General features: G+C 35.4%; 1 protein-coding gene across 1 annotated transcript in view; it reads left to right on the top strand.

The window, feature by feature from the left end:
• Positions 1-21,578, top strand: part of Ttc6 (tetratricopeptide repeat domain 6) — a 242,176-nt gene extending 220,598 nt beyond the window's left edge. The window contains exons 28-32 of the mRNA XM_048798678.1: positions 9,249-9,459; positions 12,418-12,570; positions 13,447-13,617; positions 20,009-20,234; positions 20,794-21,578. Coding sequence (XP_048654635.1) covers positions 9,249-9,459; positions 12,418-12,570; positions 13,447-13,617; positions 20,009-20,234; positions 20,794-20,930 — 898 coding nt within the window. The 3' untranslated portion in view covers positions 20,931-21,578. The remainder of the gene's footprint in view (positions 1-9,248; positions 9,460-12,417; positions 12,571-13,446; positions 13,618-20,008; positions 20,235-20,793) is intronic.
• Positions 21,579-21,933: the final 355 nt, after the last annotated feature.

Genomic DNA, 21,933 nt, shown 5'->3' with positions numbered 1-21,933 from the left:
GGGAGGGGAGGGGAGGGGGGATAGTAGAGGATAGGCTAGGCAGCAGAATATAACAGACACTAGTATAGCAATATGTAAATCAGTGGATGTGTAACCGATGTGATTCTGCAATCTGTATATGGGGTAAAAATGGGAGTTCATAACCCACTTGAATCAAAATGTGAAATATGATATATCAAGAACTATGTAATGTTTTGAACAACCAACAATAAAAATTATAAAAAAAGAATTAGAGGTGTTTTTATTTAAATTTATTAACAAAGGAATATAGTTACTGGACCTTCAAAGGTGACTTTGGGTAAAAGGCCTAAATTGGGATAGTACCTTTTATTTTATAAAGACAGTAAAACATAGTAACTGTTACCTATTTTAACCCAGCAACTTTTGTACAATCCATTTCATTAAGTGATTGTCATTCTTTTTTTCTGTTTTAATAATTTTTATTTGTCTGAAAAGAGCCTTTACTTATCTCCATCCTTCAAAAATTTTAAATTAATTAATTTATTTTAATTAGGTATATATGACAGCAGAATGCATATTGATTCATTGTACACAATTGCAGCACAATTTTACATTTCTATGGTTGCACACTATGTAGCATTACACCTTATGAACAGTCATACATATACTTAGGTAATGATTTCCATCTCATTCCACCATCTTTCCTGCACCCTCTCTCCCCCTCCTCCCCTTTGCCCAAAGTTTATCCATTTTTCACATGCCTCCCCCTTCCCTGTTATGGATCAGCATCCACTTATGAGAGAGAACATTCAGCCTTTGATTTTTTGGGATTGACTTACTTTGCTTAGCATGATATTCTCCAACTCATCCATTTACCTGCAAATACGTTATTTTTATTCTCTTTTAATGCTGAGTAATAATCTATTGAGTATATATATTACAGTTTCTGTATCCATTTATCTATTGAAGGGCAAGTAGGTTGCTTCCAAGTTTAGCTATTGTGAATTGAGCTGCTATAAACATTAATGTGGCTGTGTTACTATAGTATGCTGATTTTAAGTGTTTTGGGTATAGACCAATGAGTGGGATAGCTGGGTCAAATGATGGTTCCATTCCAAGTTTTCTAAGTAATCTCCATACTGCTTTCCAGATTGGTTGCACCAATTTGCAGTTCTACCAGCAATGTATGAGTGTGCCTCCCCCCCACATTCTTGCCAACATTTATTATTGTCTGTATTCTTGATAACTGCCATTCTGACTGGTCATGAAATTCATTTGGAAAAATAAGAGACCCTGAATAGCCAAAGCAATCTTTACCAAGAGGAGTGAAGCAGGAGGCATCACAATACCAGACTTTAAACTATAGTAACAAAAATGGCGTTGTATTGGTACCAAAATAGACATATAGACCAATGGTACAGAATAGAAGACACAGAGACAAACCCACATAAATACAGTTATCTCATATTAGACAAAGGCACCAAAAACATACAGTGGAGAAAAGATAGTCTCTTCAACAAATAATGTTGGGGGACCTAGAAATCCATATGCAGTAAGATGAGAATAAATACCTGTCTCTCACCATGCACAAAACTCAACTCAAAGTGGATCAAGGATCTAGGAATTAGTCCAGAGAAACTGCACCTAATAGAGGAAAAAGTGGGCCCCAATATTCATTATGTTGGATTAAGCCCCGACTTCCTTAACAAGACTCCTAAGGTGCAAGAAATAAAATCAAGAATAAATAAATGGTATGGACTCAAACTTAAAAGCTTCTTCTCAGCAACAGAAACAATCAATGAGGTGAACAGAGAGCATACATTTTTGGAGCAATTTTTTTGCCACGCACACGTCAGATAGAGCACTAATCTCCAGGATATATAAAGAACTCAAAAAACTTAACACCAAAACAAAACAAACAAAAAAAATCCCAAAAAACCAAGTAGCCCAATCAATAAATGGGCTAAGAAGCTGAACAGATACTTCTCAGAAGAAGAAATACAAGTGGTCAACAAATACATCAAAAAATGTTCAATATCTCTAATAATTAGAGAAATGCAAATCAAAACTACTGTAAGAAATTGTCATTTTTAAGAAGAGATGGAGTAATTGATGACTGATGCATTTGTTTTGATGGGTGTGTGCAGATAAAAAATGTCCAAGGTCATTGCATTCTGTTAAAACTAAAAAGAGTCCAAGTTTCTCTCAACATCTTTCCTATGTTTAGCAACTGTTAGAGTCAGTAAGTTTCTCTGTGTGTCAGCTCACAATCTCTTATGAAATGTAATCACTGGGTATATATGGCAGAGCCTTCCTAAGCTGGTACTGCTTTGCAATTCCAAATAACCAACTGTCATCACCCAACTAGGATCTGTATTGTTCTTCAATAAAAGTAGAATTTAAATCAACAATAAACCCTGTTAACTCAGAATCCCAATTCCATGTGTATTGAGTTTTAACAATTTTACTGAACTCAACATCAAAGAATGTTTACTCATCAGTTATATTTATTTTAGGAAAACTATTTTTTGCTTTTCAAGGTGAACTGTAACATACTATGGCAGTATGGTTTGTAACTATGGGGACTTGCTTTTGGTGTCTTATGGTAGGAAAAGCAAACTTTTCTCACTTGGAAAATTTTATAAAAGGAATAAATCTTTAAATTTTAGGGCTTTGATCTTTGAACTTATGGGATTGCAGACTTTTGAAGTATCCTTTGTATATCTCTGGTTCTCACTCGTGTGGTTGCTAGGAGACAAGATTCCTTAGCTTGAATATCCTACTTGTTGCCCAATTTAATCACCAAGAGTGTTATGATGGAGTTAAGTTTTAGATCTCTTTGAGAAAGCCACCTTCAGATTTAAAAAAATAATAATATAGAAGGCAATTACTCCCTTATATAACCTACACATTTTTTTTCAGAAAATTTATTTTTACTATTCTTAATATTTGCATAATTTTAAAAAATCTTTAATTCTGAAAGCCACATTCTTTAGTTGGGGAGGTGTTTGTGATTTATTTGTACAACTCAGTAGGGCACATCTGGTCACGTATGTGATTAATGTGGTAAAGGCAGTGGGCCTTTGTGTTTGTGGCCCAGTGGGTAAGTTCAGCGCATGATTTATTGTTAGCAGACACGAGAATCAGGCACCCTTGTGCATGATCACATTACTGTAGATTAAAAGAAACACATTTTATTTTAGAAAAACTTTTAAAATATACTTTTATATTTATAGTAACAGATGCTTTGTATCTCTCTGAGCATGCACCTTGATGCAATGTAGATATTCTGCCACATTTTTCCATTGGCTAATTGCCATGGGATGACTTAACAAGATCTTCTACCTATAGGACACTTTGATTAACACATCTCCAGAAAAATGAAATTGCTGTTTCTTCATGGATTTCGTATCTTTTTTTTTTTCTTGTCTGTTGGTATGGGAAGCAGGGGAGTCTGTCTTCGTCTTTGTCACCTCCTCTGGACTTGATTTTAGTCATCATCAATTTTGAGGTGATTTCCAAGTGGCTTTCAAGATTCATTTCCAGATTTACGGTTCAATGATTATTTACTTTGTTCCAGCAAACTAGATGCTTATTGAAGTTAATGCTGATAACTAGAGAGGTATGAAAAATAGCATCAGTCATTGCCTTTTGGTAACACACAACTTAGATGACATTGTGGTTTGCCTCGACTCACTGACTCATAGTTTTTATGCTTTTTTTTTTTTTTTTTTTTTTTTTAAANAAAACTCAATACACATGGAATTGGGATTCTGAGTTAACAGGGTTTATTGTTGATTTAAATTCTACTTTTATTGAAGAACAATACAGATCCTAGTTGGGTGATGACAGTTGGTTATTTGGAATTGCAAAGCAGTACCAGCTTAGGAAGGCTCTGCCATATATACCCAGTGATTACATTTCATAAGAGATTGTGAGCTGACACACAGAGAAACTTACTGACTCTAACAGTTGCTAAACATAGGAAAGATGTTGAGAGAAACTTGGACTCTTTTTAGTTTTAACAGAATGCAATGACCTTGGACATTTTTTATCTGCACACACCCATCAAAACAAATGCATCAGTCATCAATTACTCCATCTCTTCTTAAAAATGACAATTTCTTACAGTAGTTTTGATTTGCATTTCTCTAATTATTAGAGATATTGAACATTTTTTGATGTATTTGTTGACCACTTGTATTTCTTCTTCTGAGAAGTATCTGTTCAGCTTCTTAGCCCATTTATTGATTGGGCTACTTGGTTTTTTGGGATTTTTTTTGTAATTGGTTAAGCTATACAAAAAGACAAATTATAGGGGCTGAGGTTGTGGCTCAGTGGTAGAGCACTTGCCTAGAATATGTGAGCACTGGGTTTGAACCTCAGCACCACATAAAAACAAACAAATAAATAAAATATAGGTTAACAAAGAAAAGAATGTTTTTCCTTAAAAAAAAGAAGACAGATTATGTTTTATAAGCCATATATTAGAATGTGCACTTACATAGGATTTTAAATTTCTTTCTAGGTAAGAGTGGGGGTGTATATGATGCAATTTGAATGTTAATAAACTAGTAACATTTCAGAGATTTACAGGAGGACAGGGATTGCCCTGGAGATTTCAGTACACATCATCACCATAGGTATGCATCATAAGTAATACTTTACTAGCCATTAATAGAATTGCTGAGTATAACACAGCTTACCAGGCTATGATTATGGCGTATTGAATGCTGAAATATAATGAGAAGGTACCTGGGAAGGCGTCGTGACCCTACATTAGCAAACTTTTGCTTCTAAAATAGTGCCAGTTGGCAAGAAAGAGGAGCACAATTTCATTATAAACTACTGGAGGGAAACCTGTGATTTCTGAGTAATGACCATGAGGTGAACTTAGAAGCTGCCAAGTGGCTCGCATACATGAATGTTAACTCTGCCTGTCTGGACCATCAAAAGCCAAGCTCTTCTAGTGCTCCAGTGTTGATTCTTGTGTGATCTTCTAGCACAACACTTGGTGCAGTACTTTTGGATAGTGTTTGCCAAAACGTCACACTTCAATTGTTTTTCATGGTGTAAACAAACATTAAAAATACTTATTCAAAATTATGGTGGGACATTTCTTTGGATTGAACTTCTATACTACCCCACACCCCAACTGAACAAAAATCAAAATGGAGTTACTCCTGCTAAATGACACCTAATCAAACTAAACTTTGAGGAAATAGATCTAAAGGAGACTAGTCTCCCTGCCCAGCCAACTCAGAGATTCCAGACTGAGTCATCATAATAATGAAATACCCTCTGCTTTTAACCCTGAGCTCCAAGCTCCAAAAAGTAGCCTCAGGTATACTGATATTAACAAGTTTTTTCCTCGCCTATTGTTCTTTTTCCTTGTTTCTATCTTTTTAACCCCACTATTATTTCCCAGTGGGACTGGAGACCAAATAAGTCCATTTATGATGGTGACAGAGTGAGGTCAAGGCACAACATTCTGGTCAGTGGGCAATTTTGAGAGGTTGACCAAAAGGGAATAGGTTGACTAAATGGGAAGAATTATTAAGTTTAGCCTAAAGCTACTTCCCTCCACTGTAACCTATCATGATGTGTAAGCAGGCAGTAACCCATTTTTATAAAAAAATTACCAAGTCCCTGCCAATCACAAGCAACCAACTGCTCAAACATCACATAGGATAGAAGTGAGCTGGAACCAACTATGCTGTCTCTACCTCACTTCTCCTTTCTGTATGTCATTTTCTTTTCTCAATTTGTACAATCTGCACATTTTTGGGGTGAAACTTTTTGAGCCATTTTGGGTCTAGACTGCTGCTCAGTTCTAGTATCACAAATAACACCAATTAAGACCTGAAAAACTAATTCTTTTGGTAATGTTATTTTTACAATGTGAGAAATGAAATCACCTTTCACTTTCAAAATGAGCAACTTTCTGAACCTTCCAGACACATCAAGGGGGAAAGTCTCAGATAAGAAAGCTGAGAGTTTGTTTGCTGGGCGCAATGGTACATGCTTATAATTCCAGCGGCTTGGGAGGCTGAGGCAGGGGGATTGTGAGTTCATAGCCAGCCAGCCAGGAGCTAAGCAACCCAGTGAGAACCCTGACTCTAAATAAAATAGGGCTGGGGATGTGGTCAGTGGTCGCGTACCTCGGAGTTCAATTCCCGGTACCTAAAAAAAAAAAAAAAAAAAGCTAAGAGTCTTTTTTTTTTTAAATTGTTCTTTTTAGATACATGATAGTAGAGTATATTCTGACATATTATAAATACATAAAGTATAATTTATTTTAATTAGGATTTCATTCTTGTGGTTATACATGCTGTGGAGTTTCACTGATGGTATACTCTTATATGAACATAAGAAAGTTATGTCTGATTCATTTCACTGTCTAATGAAATGAGGAAGGTTCCCTTCCCTTAATTCCCCTTTGTCTAATCCCTGAACTTCTATTCTCCCCCGCACCCTCATTGTTTGTTAGCATCCACATATCAGAGAAAACATTTGGCCTTTGTTTTGGGGGGATTGGCTTAGTTCACTTAACATGATAGTCTCTAGAGCCATCTATTTATCAGCAAAAGTCATAAAGTCATTCTTTTTTTTATAGCTGAGTAATATTCCATTGTGTATATATAACACATTTTCTTTATCCATTCATCTGTTGAAGGGCACCCAGGTTGGCTCCATAGCTTAGCTATTGTGAATTGAACTGCTATAAACATTGATGTGGCTGCGTCACTACAGTATGCTGATTTTAACTCCTTTGGATATATATACCGAGGAGTGGTATTACTGTATTAAATAGTGATTCTATTCCTAGTTTTGTTGAGGAATCTCCAAACTGCTTTCTAAAGTGGTTGCACCAATTTGTAGTCCCACCTACAATGTATGAGTGTACGCTTTCCCCCATATCCTCACCATCATTTGTTATTACTTGTATTCTTGATAATTGCCATTCTGACTGGAATGAGATGAAATCTCAGTGTACTTTTCATTTGTATTTCTATAGTTGCTAGACATGTTGAACATTTTTTCATATATTTGTTGACCATTTATATTTCTTCTATGAAGTACCTGTTCAGTTCCTTTGCCCATTTATTGATTGGCTCAAAAAGTAAGATCAAGAATCAATATATGAGACACTATCAAATTAAAAAGCTTCCTCACATCAAAAGAAACAATCAAGAATGTAAAAAAAGAGCCTAGAGAATGGGAGAAAATCTTTGCCACTTGCACCTCAGAGCATTAATCTCCAGGATATATAAAGAACTTTAAAAAAAAACTTTAAAAAAACTTAACACCAAAATACCAAATAACCCAGTCAATAAATAGGCAAAGAGTTAGTCTTTAACAATTTTCTATCTTTATAAGAGATGCCACAGTCCCTAGGTTTGGTGTGCTGTAGACCACAGCATCCATTTCTAATTTTATTTATTTCTAGGAGTACCATCTGTTTGTGGCATTACATACTGATTTTTCTATTTATGGTATTGCAATTAGATTGTATTTTAAAATACATTCAGTTAAGTGAAAAAGTTGACTTAAAGGAAATATTCAGTAGATGATAGTGCAGGTGGGAAACAAAGTTGGGTAGCTTTCAGCACAAAAGGACTGAAGTTTGGGGAACACTGTTTTAAGGTACTCTTGAGTACCTTAGGATACAATAGTTTCTAGAACAGTTGCCCTGGGTTCCATGTATTAATGTGTGTGTGTTCAGGCTTGGAGTCCAGATCTAAACCAGAACATGAAAATGAGTACTAATTTTCCAAGGTTGTAATGAGGACCAAATAAAAACCCATGAAGAACACTTACCACAGAGACCTCACCCATCACCACCAAGTAGATTTCAAGATGCCATAAGACATAGCATCATTTCTCCCAAATTTCCTTTATAAAATACAAGAATCCCAGGGTAACTGTTCTAGAAAATACAATATTTTATGAAAAAAATGGATAAAATAGTGACACATTTTATTATATTTTGAATACAACAGCGTAGTTGAGATTCAAGCTCACTGGCTCTCCTGCACCCACTATAGTACACTTTAAGTAAAGAATGTGCAGTGGAGGTGGCTGTGTGGAGAAGCACAAATTTTGAAGTAAGCCTTACCTCAGTTTGAGTCTCAGGTATTTACTCCATGTAAAGTTAGTTTGTTACTTATTATGCCATTTCCTATGTGAAACTTTTCTGGGCCATGATTTTCTTTTCATGTGTGAAATGCAGTCATAAGTAGTTTACAGAACCAAGTAGAATAGAATATGGAAGGCATTTAGCACAGTGTCTGGTAAGTAAATAGTGTCCCCATTTTTTTTTAAACCCAGACTCTTTCCATATTGAGACTAAATATAATTATTAGATATGCAGGCGAAATGGAAAAGTGACTTTATGTGTCCCTGAACAAATATTTGATTCCTTCAAAGCCCTCACCCCACCACAAGAGACTAACTAGGGAGGCCAGAGAGAATTATCACTGAGCCACATAAATTCACAAGTTAATAAGTAAAATGCACTTCTTCCTCTCCTTTCCTCTCCTTGTTTCTGCAGTCAAATAGTTCTTTATAAATCTGAAGCAAGAACTCACAGTGATGAAAACCTGGTCCCTTTCATATGTATATTAAATACATATAAATAAATTTATTTTTAATATAAATCATGCATCACTTACTGATAGGATAAGTTCTATGAGACACATTGTTAGATAGTTTCATGGTTGTGTGAACACCATAGAGTGTATTTACATAAAATGAGAGAGTCACGATGTCACTAGGTGATAAAGTCTTAAGGGACCACCATTGCATATGTGGTCTGTAGTTAACTGAAACTTTGTTAGGCAGTACATGACTGTAATTTACATGGAGTACATTGTCAATAAGAGCACAGGCTTTTTCCCTATTGGTAATTGATAGCTATTAAAACAAGGTTGAAGAATGCCATTCAGACTTTTATCACTTGAAGAAAGAATTCAAGATTATTATCCCCTCACATTTCTGTTGTAAAAATGGCTTTTACTTCCCTTTCTTCTTTTACCAAAATCTTTTGAGAACCTGTCACAGTTCCTTAGATCATATAAACTTATGTACCTCCTTCTTACAATGGATAATAAAAATGAAAGATTTTCTTTTATAAGGTCCAATGTAATTCTTTTTGTAAAAGTCATGTACAGGAAAATATTGATTCTGTTATTAGAAAGCATCAATTCACCAGAAGGCACCAATATTTTCTTCCTTCCTTCCTTCCTTCCTTCCTTCTTTCCTTTTTTCTTTTTTTTTTTTTTCAGAATTAAAGAGTATGAAGATGCTGTCAGTTTCTTCACCTGGGCTCTTAAACTTAACCCACATTTTCTGGATGCTCTTGTTGGTCGAGGGAATTCCTACATGGAATATGGACATGATGAAGCTACCAAGCAAGCACAGAAGGATTTTCTGAAAGCATTGCATTTTAATCCATCATGTATAAAAGCCAGAATCAGTCTATGCTATAACTTGCAGGTAATATTATATAATAACAACTTAACCACTGACAAATTGTTTGGACAGGATAAAGAATATATTTGGCTCATTACTTGTGATGGGGATAAAGGCAATTTCTTTGGTTATGAACATTGACCTTTCCCTTACTTTAATATGCAGAACAGCCGTAGGGTGCAGGGGTTTGTTTAGGGTACAGGGGGCCTGCCTGGAAGAGCCTTGGAACCTGAAATGCTAGTCAGAAGAGGATCCTTGGAACTTGAGTTTCTTTAATGTTTGAACCCCTCCCTACTCTTATAAATAGCTTTTAAAACTTACCAGATGAATTTCACATATGAAATTCATCTCTAGTTTATATCTTGGTTCCATAGGTTTTGTCCTATTGAATTATTGAAAAAATAAATAAGTAAAGGAGATAAACAATGTATGAAAGTTTTGAAGAGGATTCCAGCTGTGCAAGGGGTCAGATGATTTATAGGGACTTCTGGAGTCAGTCATCTTCCAAATGGCAGTGGACTAGGCCTTGCTGGGAAGATCTGGACAGGCACTTGTCCCTCCAGCAGGGAGGAAGGGTGCTACACTGTGGGGAGCCATGCAGGTCTCCACACATAGTTTCTATGACACTCTGGACTGTCCTGTGCACTGAAATTTCACAACTCACTCAGTGATTTTCAATAATAAGAGATGCAGGGACATTTTTGGAATAGAGTAAAAAATGTGCTATATTTTCCGTGAGAAGGAACTGAGCAATTGTACGTCTTCTTTTTATCTCCTTTAATATTCAAAAGATTTTAAGTAATGGAAAAAGACTGTGTTCAAATTATTATAATCTGTAGATATCTCTGTTAATAATATGCCCCTAAAGTTTGCTGCCTTTTCATTCATAAACACACAATTTTGACTGATCTAAGGCTGATAACATTGGAGGTGTTTGGGATTGTTGGCTATAGTGAGGTATTCTCCAGAACTTATTAATAGGGAATTAAGATTGCCTTCTGAGAGTTAAACATAAAATTAGCCATTACTGGATCACATTAGAATTTGTAAAGCGATGAGGTGACTGCAAAGCAGCTAGAGCTGAAGATATCCAGTGGCATGTGTCAGCATCATGGTTCACTGCATTTAGCAGGTGTTTACTGCATACCTGATACAGGCAGGAACTGCATTAGCCTAGGGATACAGCAGCGAGAAAGATATGCTGGTTTCTTCTGAGAGAGTTTACTTCCTATTGGAGAGACAGGCACTAATAATCAATTGTATGAATAATGATTTGATTATAATCATGATAAGTGCTACAAAGACAAGCAACGGTCTTTAGTCCAGGGGAACCTAGGTTTGTTTGAGGAGTGTGGAGGCTTTCTGAAGAATTAGCATTTGTGTGCTGAGATGTGAAAGATTAGTAACTATTCAGAAGTAGGGGTTGGGCTAGGGTGTAGTGTTCCAGACTGAGGGAGCAGCCCATTGGAAAGCTTTGAAAGAAAGAGATGGAGGGTTCAAGGGGTAAGATGTTATGGGCAAAGGGAGAGTGGTTTGAGATGAGGCTAGAAAATTAAATAAGGGCTGGTGGTGAAAATCTTGATGTCCAGTTAAAACTGTGACCAGCACTAATTAGAGAAGTGACATTGAAGATTTGCATTTTATGAAGACCTCACTGCAAAAGGATTGAAAAGCACATCTGTATAAAGGATTGAGTCAAGAAATGAAAGACTGATTAGAGAGAGTTTTAGGGCCACATGAGTACTGTCCAGGGGAAAGAGTAACAATTTATTCAACAGATACTTACATATTCCTTTAGTGTTTGCCTACCAGGGGGGATATATAAGGGAGCACAACAGTTGCTGTGAGGAACAGATGACAGATAAGAGTCTGCAGTTTAATATTCCAATAATCTATTCTCAATTTGCCCACTTCCTTGTTTAGTAAATGAACTTTTGATGACAATATGGATTTCCAAGTGGTTTATGCAGAGAGAAAAGATTTGCCTATCAAAAAGCAAGGTTGGGCTGGGGATGTGGCTCAAGTGGTAGCGCGCTTGCCTGGCATGCATGGGGCGCTGGGTTAGATCCTCAGCACCACATAAAAAAAAGTAAAATAAAATAAAATAAAGATGTTGTATCCACGAAAAACTAAAAAAAATAAATATTAAAAAATTCTCTCTCTCTCTCTCAAAATAAAAATCAAGGTCTATTTCCTTTAGTAGGGGCATTTCTTCTTAGCTTTCTGTGATAATTGCTTGGCTCAGCTTGGTGTTAGTCTCTGAGATTCAGACAGGTTAGCTTTTTGAGCCCATGAAAAAAATGACAGAGCTGGACTATGCCAAATTCATTAACTCACTTAATGAGGTGTTTGGAAACTGGTCTTCTCTAGGACATACTTTGACATCCTATTTAAGGTGCCTCTCCTGACCATTTTCCTGTTTTTTCCACTTGGTGCTAAGTTTGGTATACACCACACAAGCTTAGTAAAGTTATGAACATTTTTCTTGGAATATGTATAATGGTCCTAAAATTCCAGATGCTGTTCAATTTATCAAAATATGTTTTATCTATTTATGAAACACATATTGATTTTACTTTATATATCATGCATATGTTATATAACTGGAATTCACTGCTAGGCAAATAAACATAATCCCTGCCTATGTGTTTGGAACTCAGTGTAAACTGTTCAGCAATTGTTAGACTCATTGGTGTTTCACATGGTGGCCATGGTTTAATGTTGCCTCAAATTGGTATAAGAGGTGACTCTCTAATTGAACTTATTTTATTTAATTAAAATTTCACCATAAATACTCAGAGGTAATTAGTCAATGGAATGCACTCACAGTATAGTCTACCTTCTTGTTTAACATATCTTAGATTTGGTACCATATGCCCTTTAGTAGTATCACATGCCATAGATTTTGGGTGAGGTAGAATCATAAGCATTTGTCATGTTATAGACTATTTCTTATTTCATGAAATCAAAAAATTATTTTAGGCCCAAGGAAAATTCCAGAAAGCTTGGAATCATTTTACTATTGCCATAGAAGTTGATCCAAAGAGCTACCTGGCCTATGAAGGAAGAGCTGTGGTTTGTCTTCAGATGGGTAATAATTTTGCTGCCATGCAGGATATTAATGTTGCCATAAAGGTAAAAATCTACTTAGATTATGTTATTATTAGCATAAATTAACACCATTAATGAAACGGTCCAAGAAAGAACTTCTCTGTTACCTTTTTAAAGTGACTTGTGGAAAAAATATTATTTTTGGAGGAAACAATTTTTTTTTTCTTGAGTAGTTCGCAGGGTTGAGAGTTATTATGACTTGAGATTTTGTAATCTAAATGCATTTAAAATGAAAAAATAAACTAATTCCTGACAAACATTGATTCTTCTTAGTAAATGCAACTTGTAAGTTTCATAGGACATGAACATTATCTTGTAATACAAAATGAATGTAAAACATAAAACAATGTTCTAGGTCTGAAGGAACTAAAGAACTAAAGAAAGAGTAAGGTAAATCCCCAGATTTTTCCTGTAGAGAAATTTCAAATAAAAATCTCCTATTTTGAATGTAGTGACAGAAATTCTTCTTTTCTTCTAGCTTTTGAATTTGGTTTCTGTAGATTTGGGTGAATGTCCTAAGGTTTGAGATGAGAAAAAGGAAAGAATTTAAAGATAAGTACTACTGCAGAGGACAAATAAGTGTGTTAACTATTCAATTTAATTTCTCTCTAGTTCAACATAGGTAAACAGATAAGTTTTCCCTCTGCAGCTATTCCTTGGCAAGAAACTTAGTAAAGCACCAAGATTATTTGCTTTATTGCAACCAAATCAACAAAGTGTTGACACCGAACCAATTTCATACCAAGTCCTTTCTCAAAATATTTGCTCTAATGGGGTTTTACCTACACTATAAAATTACTTGTTTCCCACAAGTAGATTTCATAATGTTCATTTCTGCGACATGAAATAAGAAATAAATACTATTCCCAGATGCTAAAGACTCTCACTATCATGTTGCAGATCAATACCACAGCAGAGTTCATAACAAATCGTGGTGTGATTCATGAGTTTATGGGCCAAAAACAGAATGCAATAAAAGACTACCAAGCAGCAATTGCTTTAGACCCCAAGTACTCACTGGCTTACTTTAATGCCGGAAATATCTACTTTCACCACAGGCAGTTTTCTCAGGTAATGTGAGTTTTCCTGAATATTTTCTTTTGGACAATAAATACTTTCTTTGTTATATATAGTTTGACATTGCAATCTTTACATCTCAAACTAATAAATGATTAGCTTTTCTTTAAAAACATAGTGTTCTCTTTCATAACAATGTTTATAATTATCCATTATATGTTTACACCTATATGGATTTATTCTCCTTAGTTTCATCAAATATTCGATGCTTGTCCAGAAACATTTTTTTTTTCCCTGAGTGTCAGACTTCCTTTGTTATATTCACTGTTACCAGCTTTCAGCCTGGAACCTTCTATTCTCCTCTATTTCCACCTCCACTTGGATGTCCTTCAAGACCCTCTTGATGGAGCTGCTAACTCAGCTTAGCTTATACCTTAAATTTTATCAGTGAGCATATGATTGGGAGGAAGGAGGCTTGGATTGTAGTTCTGGTTTTGTGTGACCCCTTAATCTCTTTTGGCCTCATTTCCTAATGCTTAAAATGAAGGGATTAGGATATTAGATGATGTTTTCTTAAAACTTATTTATTTAATTATAATGCATTTACATGATTCAAACTCTTGCCTTTCTGATTGTTTATTTTTTTTATCTATAATTACTCTTTTATCTAATAAACTGAAGAAAAACAGAACAAAAGAGTAAGTTAACTCATTGTCACCCTTTATTTATATTGTGAAAATTTATTTAAATTATGTCTTTTTTTTCCCCTGAGTATTGTTTTGGCAGTATCTCACATATTTTGGTCTATAATTGTTTTTAACTTGAGTAAAATACACACCACATAAAGTTAACTTTCTTAACTATTTTAAGTTTATAGCTCAGAAGTATTAAATATATCCTGTAATGCTTTTATTAATTAATGTTTTCCTAAAAATTTGCACCTGCAACTTTTACTTCCTCTTTGACTAAAGAATAAATTAACTGGACATTTATTCACATAGAAGAGTTTTAATAGTCTCTATATGTCTTTATGTGTATTTTAAAGGTGTCTTAATCTATAATCTATAATCTATTTTCCATGTTTTTTTTTAGTTTTCAGAGTTTTTCTAAAAACAAGAGGGCTTATAGATTTCTTCTAGTGATTGCCTTTATAAAAATAACTTTAATACCCTCATTTCTTTACTTATTTAATTCCTGTACTTGGAACAACAACAAAAACATTACCTTGTAACCTCCTCGTCCTCATTAACATAAGAGCATAAATCAATAACCCTAATCATAAAAAAAAAAAAAGAAAGAAAGAAAGGAAATGAACACAGGCCCTCACAGCCCGCTCAGGCAAGCTCCTCCATTCCTTCACGGCCATTCTTAGTTGAAGTCTTTGGTATGCCATCTGTCTGTCGGTTTCTAATTCACCTCACAGGCTCTCGGCAATCCTCTCCACCTGAGCCTCTGCCCCCACTGCTCCTCTGACAGTGTTCTTGCCTCCCCTGTCAGGGACCTCCTCCATCCTCCTCTTACCTGACTTCTCAGCAGCATTTGACCCAGGACACTTTTCCCTTCCTAAAGCTCTTTTGTCTCGGGGTGACACCATTCTATCCTGTCTTTCTCCCTACCATTTTGGCTGGCTGCTTCTCTCCTCAGTCTGCTTTTCTGGCCCCTCTTCTCTGCTTCTTTTCTGAGTTGGTGATACACCAGGGCTTGCTCCTGCCTCACTTCTCTCTACACTTATTTTTGCAGATCCATCTCTAATATCCTCACTATAATAAGATCCTAAGATCTTTAGGGGTAGGAACCATACTCAGAGAGTCCATTTCTTCCCATGATTTATGCCTCCACCTTTTTTCTCATATTTATTTCCTGTTGTTAAAAGTGGATATTTTATAAGTGCCTTAGAGCCCCAAATGATTTGATTTCTATGCCCCCTATCTCCAGTCCAGCTTTCTTTGAATAAATCCTCTCTCAATTCAAGATGTCATCTGAGTCCAACAAAGTCAACTATCACTGTCTCTTTCTCATCTCATTTCCTTTATCTAGCCAGCCATCTAATTTAACTTCTTAATTTCTTTTCTTTCCTCCTAAATATGTCCCTTTTGTTCCATTTCTACTGCCATTGCTCTTACTTTTTCTCAAGTTAGAGGTCATGGCCTTGACAGCTGTTACCCCTGTGATTGGCCAGTGGACCTCAGTGGGGAAGCTAGATGCTGAGGCAGAGTTATGGAAGGTAGAATTCTGTAAGGTGTGGATGAGGTTGTCCTCACTCAGATTTCAGTCAAGCTGGGAGACTAGTGTTTCCCAGGCAGAAATGCCAAGGTCAATTGCCTTAAATGTTGCTAATCTCATCACCCTCCCGCTGAGTTCTAAAAATGTTCTTTAGCATTGTAAAGTTAGTAAATGAGATGAAGACAAACAAAATGCCCAGGGTGATTTCTGGTTTCTGTATATGCTTCCATCTGCATGAAAGGATGATCATTACCTTTCAAATTTATTTCTTTGATAACTCTATGGACCATTCCATACAAAATTATTTGTTTAGATCCAAAGTGTAGCTTGAACTTTAAAATCTTTAAAAAGTATAACTCTATTTCCCCCACATTGCAGACACATTAACTGGGCAATATTTCATCTAAAATATTTTCCATCTTCAGTCTTGATGCATTGGATGTGTGAGTTTAAGAGTGCACACACATCTAGGGTCAAGCAGGCTTTGAGGATAGCTATTCAGCCATGCCCCCATGCTCTGGCCTCTTTGTGGAGAAGAGGGCCTCTACGCCCTTTCCCTTCCAAGGGCTCACCCTTGTTTCTGACTGTATTGGAAGTTTTAGGCTCAAAAGAAAGTGTCCCTCAAAAGATCACTTGGCGAGGGCGGTGGCACTGGGGTTGTCGTTCAGTGGTAGAGCGCTTGCCTTGCACACATGAGGCACTGGGTTCAATCCTCAGCACCACATAAAAATAAATAAATAAAATAAAGATATTATGTCCACCTACAAATAAAAATATATTTAAAAAGATCATATAGGGCTGGGGTTGTAGTTCAGTGGTAGACCACTTGCCTAGCATGTGTGAGGCACTGGGTTCGACCTCAGCATCACATAAAAATAAAGGTCCATTATGCCCATCTACAACTAAAATAAATATATTTTTTTAAAAAAATCACATAACTTCCAGAGGGTTAACGCATGTATGTGAGCTAACTTCTCTTTTCTTTAACTAGAGTCTTAATGTTTTAAAACCCTATTCAAATGGGCTACTTGCATGAATTATGAACTACAGGTGAATTAAAAAATAATCAGATCTGCTTTCTAATTAATTAATTACATACATATGAGAATGTCAAAATAATTGTTAAAAAATCAAGACCTATAATTGCTTTAGCCTTTAATTGTTTTATACTCCTATACTTCTGATAACCTCATTAAATTTATATGTTTTCGATCTTCTAAGTAATATGATTTGGAAACTATAATAAAAAGTTTACATTTTTTGAAGTTAGGTGCACTCTGGTGTTTTACTGATGAGTTCTTTCCTTTTAGCCAAGATAGGCATTTACTTCTATATGATTGAAGTCATGCTCTTGTGATGTATTATTGTGCAGCCTTTATTGATCATTTATTGGTGAATTAAAATGAAGCCTAAGTTACTTTATGAAGAAAGTAAAGCTTGAAGTCACCCCCTACCTCATTTCTGATGACTGTCAAATGCAGCCAGAGCCTTCTCTTCAGGAGTGAATCCTCTTCAATGTCTTCCCAGATGTCCCCATCAAAACAGATCCTTAAATTGCATTTAACTATAGCATACAATAGGTGCCATCCAGAGCATAGAAATGCCTAGGGAGAAAGTAAGAAAGTAACTACAATTGTGATCCAATTGTCTTTCAAAAGTCAGAGGAAACTACTTTCATGGAGAATTTCCTGAAGACTGTTATCTCTTCATTTATAGACATCAGAAGAAAACCGATATATCAGTAATAATTGATTGCATCTTCACTACATTATGGATATTGTTCTCAGTACATTACATATTAACTCACTTCATCCTTTCAACATCAATGTTGTCAGTGAGTTTTTAAAAAAAATTTTGTAGTTTTTGTTTTATAGATGAAGAAATTAATGCAAATAGAGCTTTAGTAACTCACCCAAGGTGGAGGCAGAATTTGAACCCAACAATCTGGCTCCCTGGTCTAAGCTGCCACTACCATGTGACCAGTATTTATATCACCCAGGATGGAAGTGAATTGAGGATTGGTCCTGGGAAACAGAGGGAAATAGTTCAGTGAGGGAGATGGGAGAAAATGATCAGAGAGGTGGACCAGGGAGAGCCCATCCTTAGGACAGAGAGGATTTTAAGAAGGAAGGAGATATGAAGACTGTTTATGTCACAGAAATGCCTTGGGAGAAAGTAATTGGAAAGTGTCCTTTAGATTTGAGAACATCTACAGCCTCAGGAGGACTACAACATAGGAAATAGGAGGAGGCCAATAGAAGGTTGGTTGTGGTGGGTTGGGAAAAAATAGTTTATTCTCTCCAATTACTTTTTATTCTATTTTTTCCCAACCCACCACAATCACTTTCCATAACTTAGTTTATTCTCTCCAATTACTTTTTATTCTAAGTTATGGAAAGTGATTTTCCCTTGAGGGTGAATTTTAAAGTAGGAACCCAATTTTCATCCATCAGTGAGTTAGAAGAAATTCCTAATTTGAGTAGCATGGTATCTAGGCAGCATCTCAAGCTATGTATGGTTAAAAAAAAATCCCATATTATATATCAATACACTATTAATACAAAATATAAAGAATTACTAGGAATATGATCATATGCTCAGATTCATAGCCATGTCAAAATGCTATGGAAGCTACTTAGTATTTCAGTTTTGGATCTTACCTCTTTGCAGGCTTGTAGCAACTAGTTCTTGGACCCTATACCACATTTTGAGGGTCCCTTTGTGAACCAAAAAGTCATAATGAGGTTAAAATAAAAGTAATGACAGTTTTTTTTTTTTGGGGGGGGGGTGCATAATAGATCTGTAAGTTGGAAGACACAGTTTAGTAAGAAACAAAACAAGTTCCATCCACAGGAAGAACTGGATTTCTAAAGGGAAAGTTAGGGAGAAACAGGATGAGGTGAAGTGATTTGTTTGAACAATTTTGATTGGAGCTGATAGTTACGCAAGTTGTTTTGAACAAATTTAATGGGAGCTGAAGTTCTTTTCATACATTAAGCTATTCTTGATGGATTGCTAGGGGGCTGTTGGCGGGGTATGATTTGTAAGCAGTATGTCTTTTAAAGCAGTCAGCAAGTCAACAGACATTCTGTGATTGGGAACTGTTGCAATCTTTGGTTTTGCAAGCTCATTCTTTCCAGACAAAGTTAACTTCCAATAGCTGGAAGTTGAAGATTGAGGAATTTGTATCCATGAGGTAAACCAGAGCCTCTCAAATGGAGTCTCTGAGACTCACACAAGAAGTTTTGCTGTTTCTTGAGCAAACTGCAGCCTTCTTAATTTTTATTGACCTTCCAAGTCAATGATGAATTGTGAATAATCTAGAGTTTTTGATTTTCTCAACAAGATGTTTTTTTTCCTTTTCTTCTTTATAATTTTTAATAGTATAACTGAAATTTTAAATCAAAAGTTTAAACCTTCTTTGAAAATTCATTTCTCTGGTCAGCTCTTACTATGCTTTTATATGTAAAATGTTACTGGCTTAATTTGTATTTATTTTATCTTCTTGTTTGGTCTTTTTCAATTTACTTTTTACCATTTGTAGCTGCTGTTGTTTTGTACATGGATATGAGATTTGGGTGCCAGGTAGTGGGGGCATTTCTCCCAGTAAGGAGAAATATTTTATCATTGACATTATTTAGAATTCCCAATATATGGTGTTATGGTTTGGATCTTAAATGTCCCCTACGGCTCAAAGGCTAAAGGCTTTGCCACCATCCTGTGGCACTACTGAGATATGGTGGAATCTTTAGGAGGTGGGGCCTAGTGGAAGGAGGTTAGGTCATTGGGGGTGTGCCTTTAAAGGTGATACTGGAACCCCTATCCCTTCCTCTCTCTGTTTCCCAGCTGCCATGAGGTGATCAGCCTCCTCAGCCATAGGCTCCCACCATGATGTTGTTATGCCACATGCCATCACAGGTCCAGAGCAACAGGGCCAGCAGGGACTGAAACCTTAGAAACTGTGAACCAAAATAAATCCTTCCTGCCTTTGAGTTGATTATCTTAGGTATTTTGTCATAGAGACAGAAACCCACCTTTTGGTTTTGTTATTTATTTTTATGTTCTCTATAGTCAATGCACCAATATATCTGGGATGAAATACTTCTACTGCCTACTTGGTAGATGACTTGTCTTAATTTTAAATTAAAAATAAAAGTGATTCACATTTTTGGACAGCTACCAATTAAAGTACATTCATTCTACTTGTTTTTACATTTTATAGGCCAATGACTACTTCTCAAAGGCTTTAAAGTTTGATCCAGAAGATGATCATGCTCTCATGAATCGAGCTATCACAAATACAATATTAAATAAATATGAAGAAGCAGAAGAAGATTTTGCTTGTGCCGTTGAACGTTGTCCATTTTGGGCTGCAGTATATTTCAACAGAGCACATTTATACTGCTGTTTGGAGAAGTATGAGCTAGCTGAGGAAGAACTGAGTAAAGGTATATTTTTTTTTGTAAGATTATAGCTGTGAATGTGTTTGTTTTTAGACTAAAAAAAACAGGTCTATTTGTCTAAATGAATGTACATAAGAATCAATATGTTTATATGTCATTTTTAATGTAATCAATATAGATTCCTTTAGGTAATAACTTAAAGTTTTGTTAAAGTCACATATAGAGAGTTATTAGGAAAACAATGCCAACCTTTTGAAGAAAGTCATTGTACTGTGGTCCCCTAAATTTGCTTTCTTATGAAGATTAAAATTTTTAAATTTTTTTTTTAGTTGTAGATGGACACAATATCTTTATTTTTATTTATTTATTTATTTTTTATATGGTGCCGAGGATCAAACCCAGGGCCTCATGCATGCAAGGCAAGCTCTCTACCACTGAACTACAATCCCAGCCCAAAGATTGAATATTTTTAATTTAACTGAATTTCACATTTAAAGAAAAATGTTATCAAATGAATTATATCAAAATTCTCATAAAATTTTAGTTTTAAATATGGAGCTAGTTTGAGTGCACAGACAAATCTTGAATGTATTTTCTTTTGCAGCTCTGTCTTTGAAGCCTAATGACACTCTAGCATATCACCTCAGAGCAAAAGTTCGTGGTAAAATAGGTCTGATTGAGCAAGCTATGGCTGACTACAACCAAGCACTTGATCTTGAAGACTGTGCCTTACATACATGATTACATAGACTACTGTGGTTTCTACAGTCATTTACATAGCAGTTCTTTCTGAAACTGAAATGTGTTTTTTGTTTAGAAGTTTAAACTGCCTTTGTTATGTATTATTATGCTTACTATTCTATAAACCTTTAATGCATTTTAGCAAAATGTTCATGCTGTACATTAATTATAAACTTTAAATCATTTTCTGCATACTCAGAATATCTCAAGACTCAAAATTCTTCTTGGAGTGCAGGATTTAAAGGGGATGTTTCTCAAGGAATATTAATGTGCTCAAATATATATTCTTTAAATAAAATAATTTTCTTTGAAATAATACTGTACTTAATAGAACAAAGTCATAGGCCTTTTCATCAATTCCTTCTTATAACATATTCACAGTACCCAGATTTTTAAAAAGAATTAGCTGATGACTATAAAAAAATTGGAAGTCAAGTACATTTTCTCTTGTTCTTTAAACAACATCTATTACTAGTCTGGATTCTTCCTGGTACCCATTTTCTTCCAACAGATAAGCTTGTTTCTCTTTTATATGTTGTTTGCCTTCCAGAATAACACCTATAAAGATTTTGAGCATCCTGTTTTCCTGAGATAATTGCTTCTGCTGCTTTAATTCATGAATGTGTAAATAAATGCAGACTTTATATATAAAAATCTTTGTACACTTGTCATTAGTGCTTCATAGGAGTTGATGAGTAAAATATTAAAACAGTTAAAATTATTCTATTAACATGTTAATTGTATAAATTAAAAGGCTTCACTGTGACATTTCCATCCATGCACATGTCAAGCACTGATATAAAAATTCCTTATAGAATGTCTTTGAAGGATCTTTCAATGAATCGGAGGAACCCTCCTTTTACCCCTCTGATAATAACAAGGCTTCCTAACAATTTGTTCAAATTTTATTTCACTCAGTTTGTTTTCCTTCTTGCTGTTTTATTATTCCAGTATACCTCCAGCTCCGCAGAGGCCCATTTGCACTGCAATGACACATTTTGGA

Source organism: Marmota marmota, unplaced genomic scaffold (assembly GCF_001458135.2).
Source record: "Marmota marmota marmota unplaced genomic scaffold, marMar, whole genome shotgun sequence".
NCBI classification, from domain to species: Eukaryota; Metazoa; Chordata; class Mammalia; order Rodentia; family Sciuridae; genus Marmota; species Marmota marmota.
The sequence above is the reverse complement of the archived record's forward strand: the minus strand, read 5'-3'. Positions and strand labels throughout refer to the sequence as shown.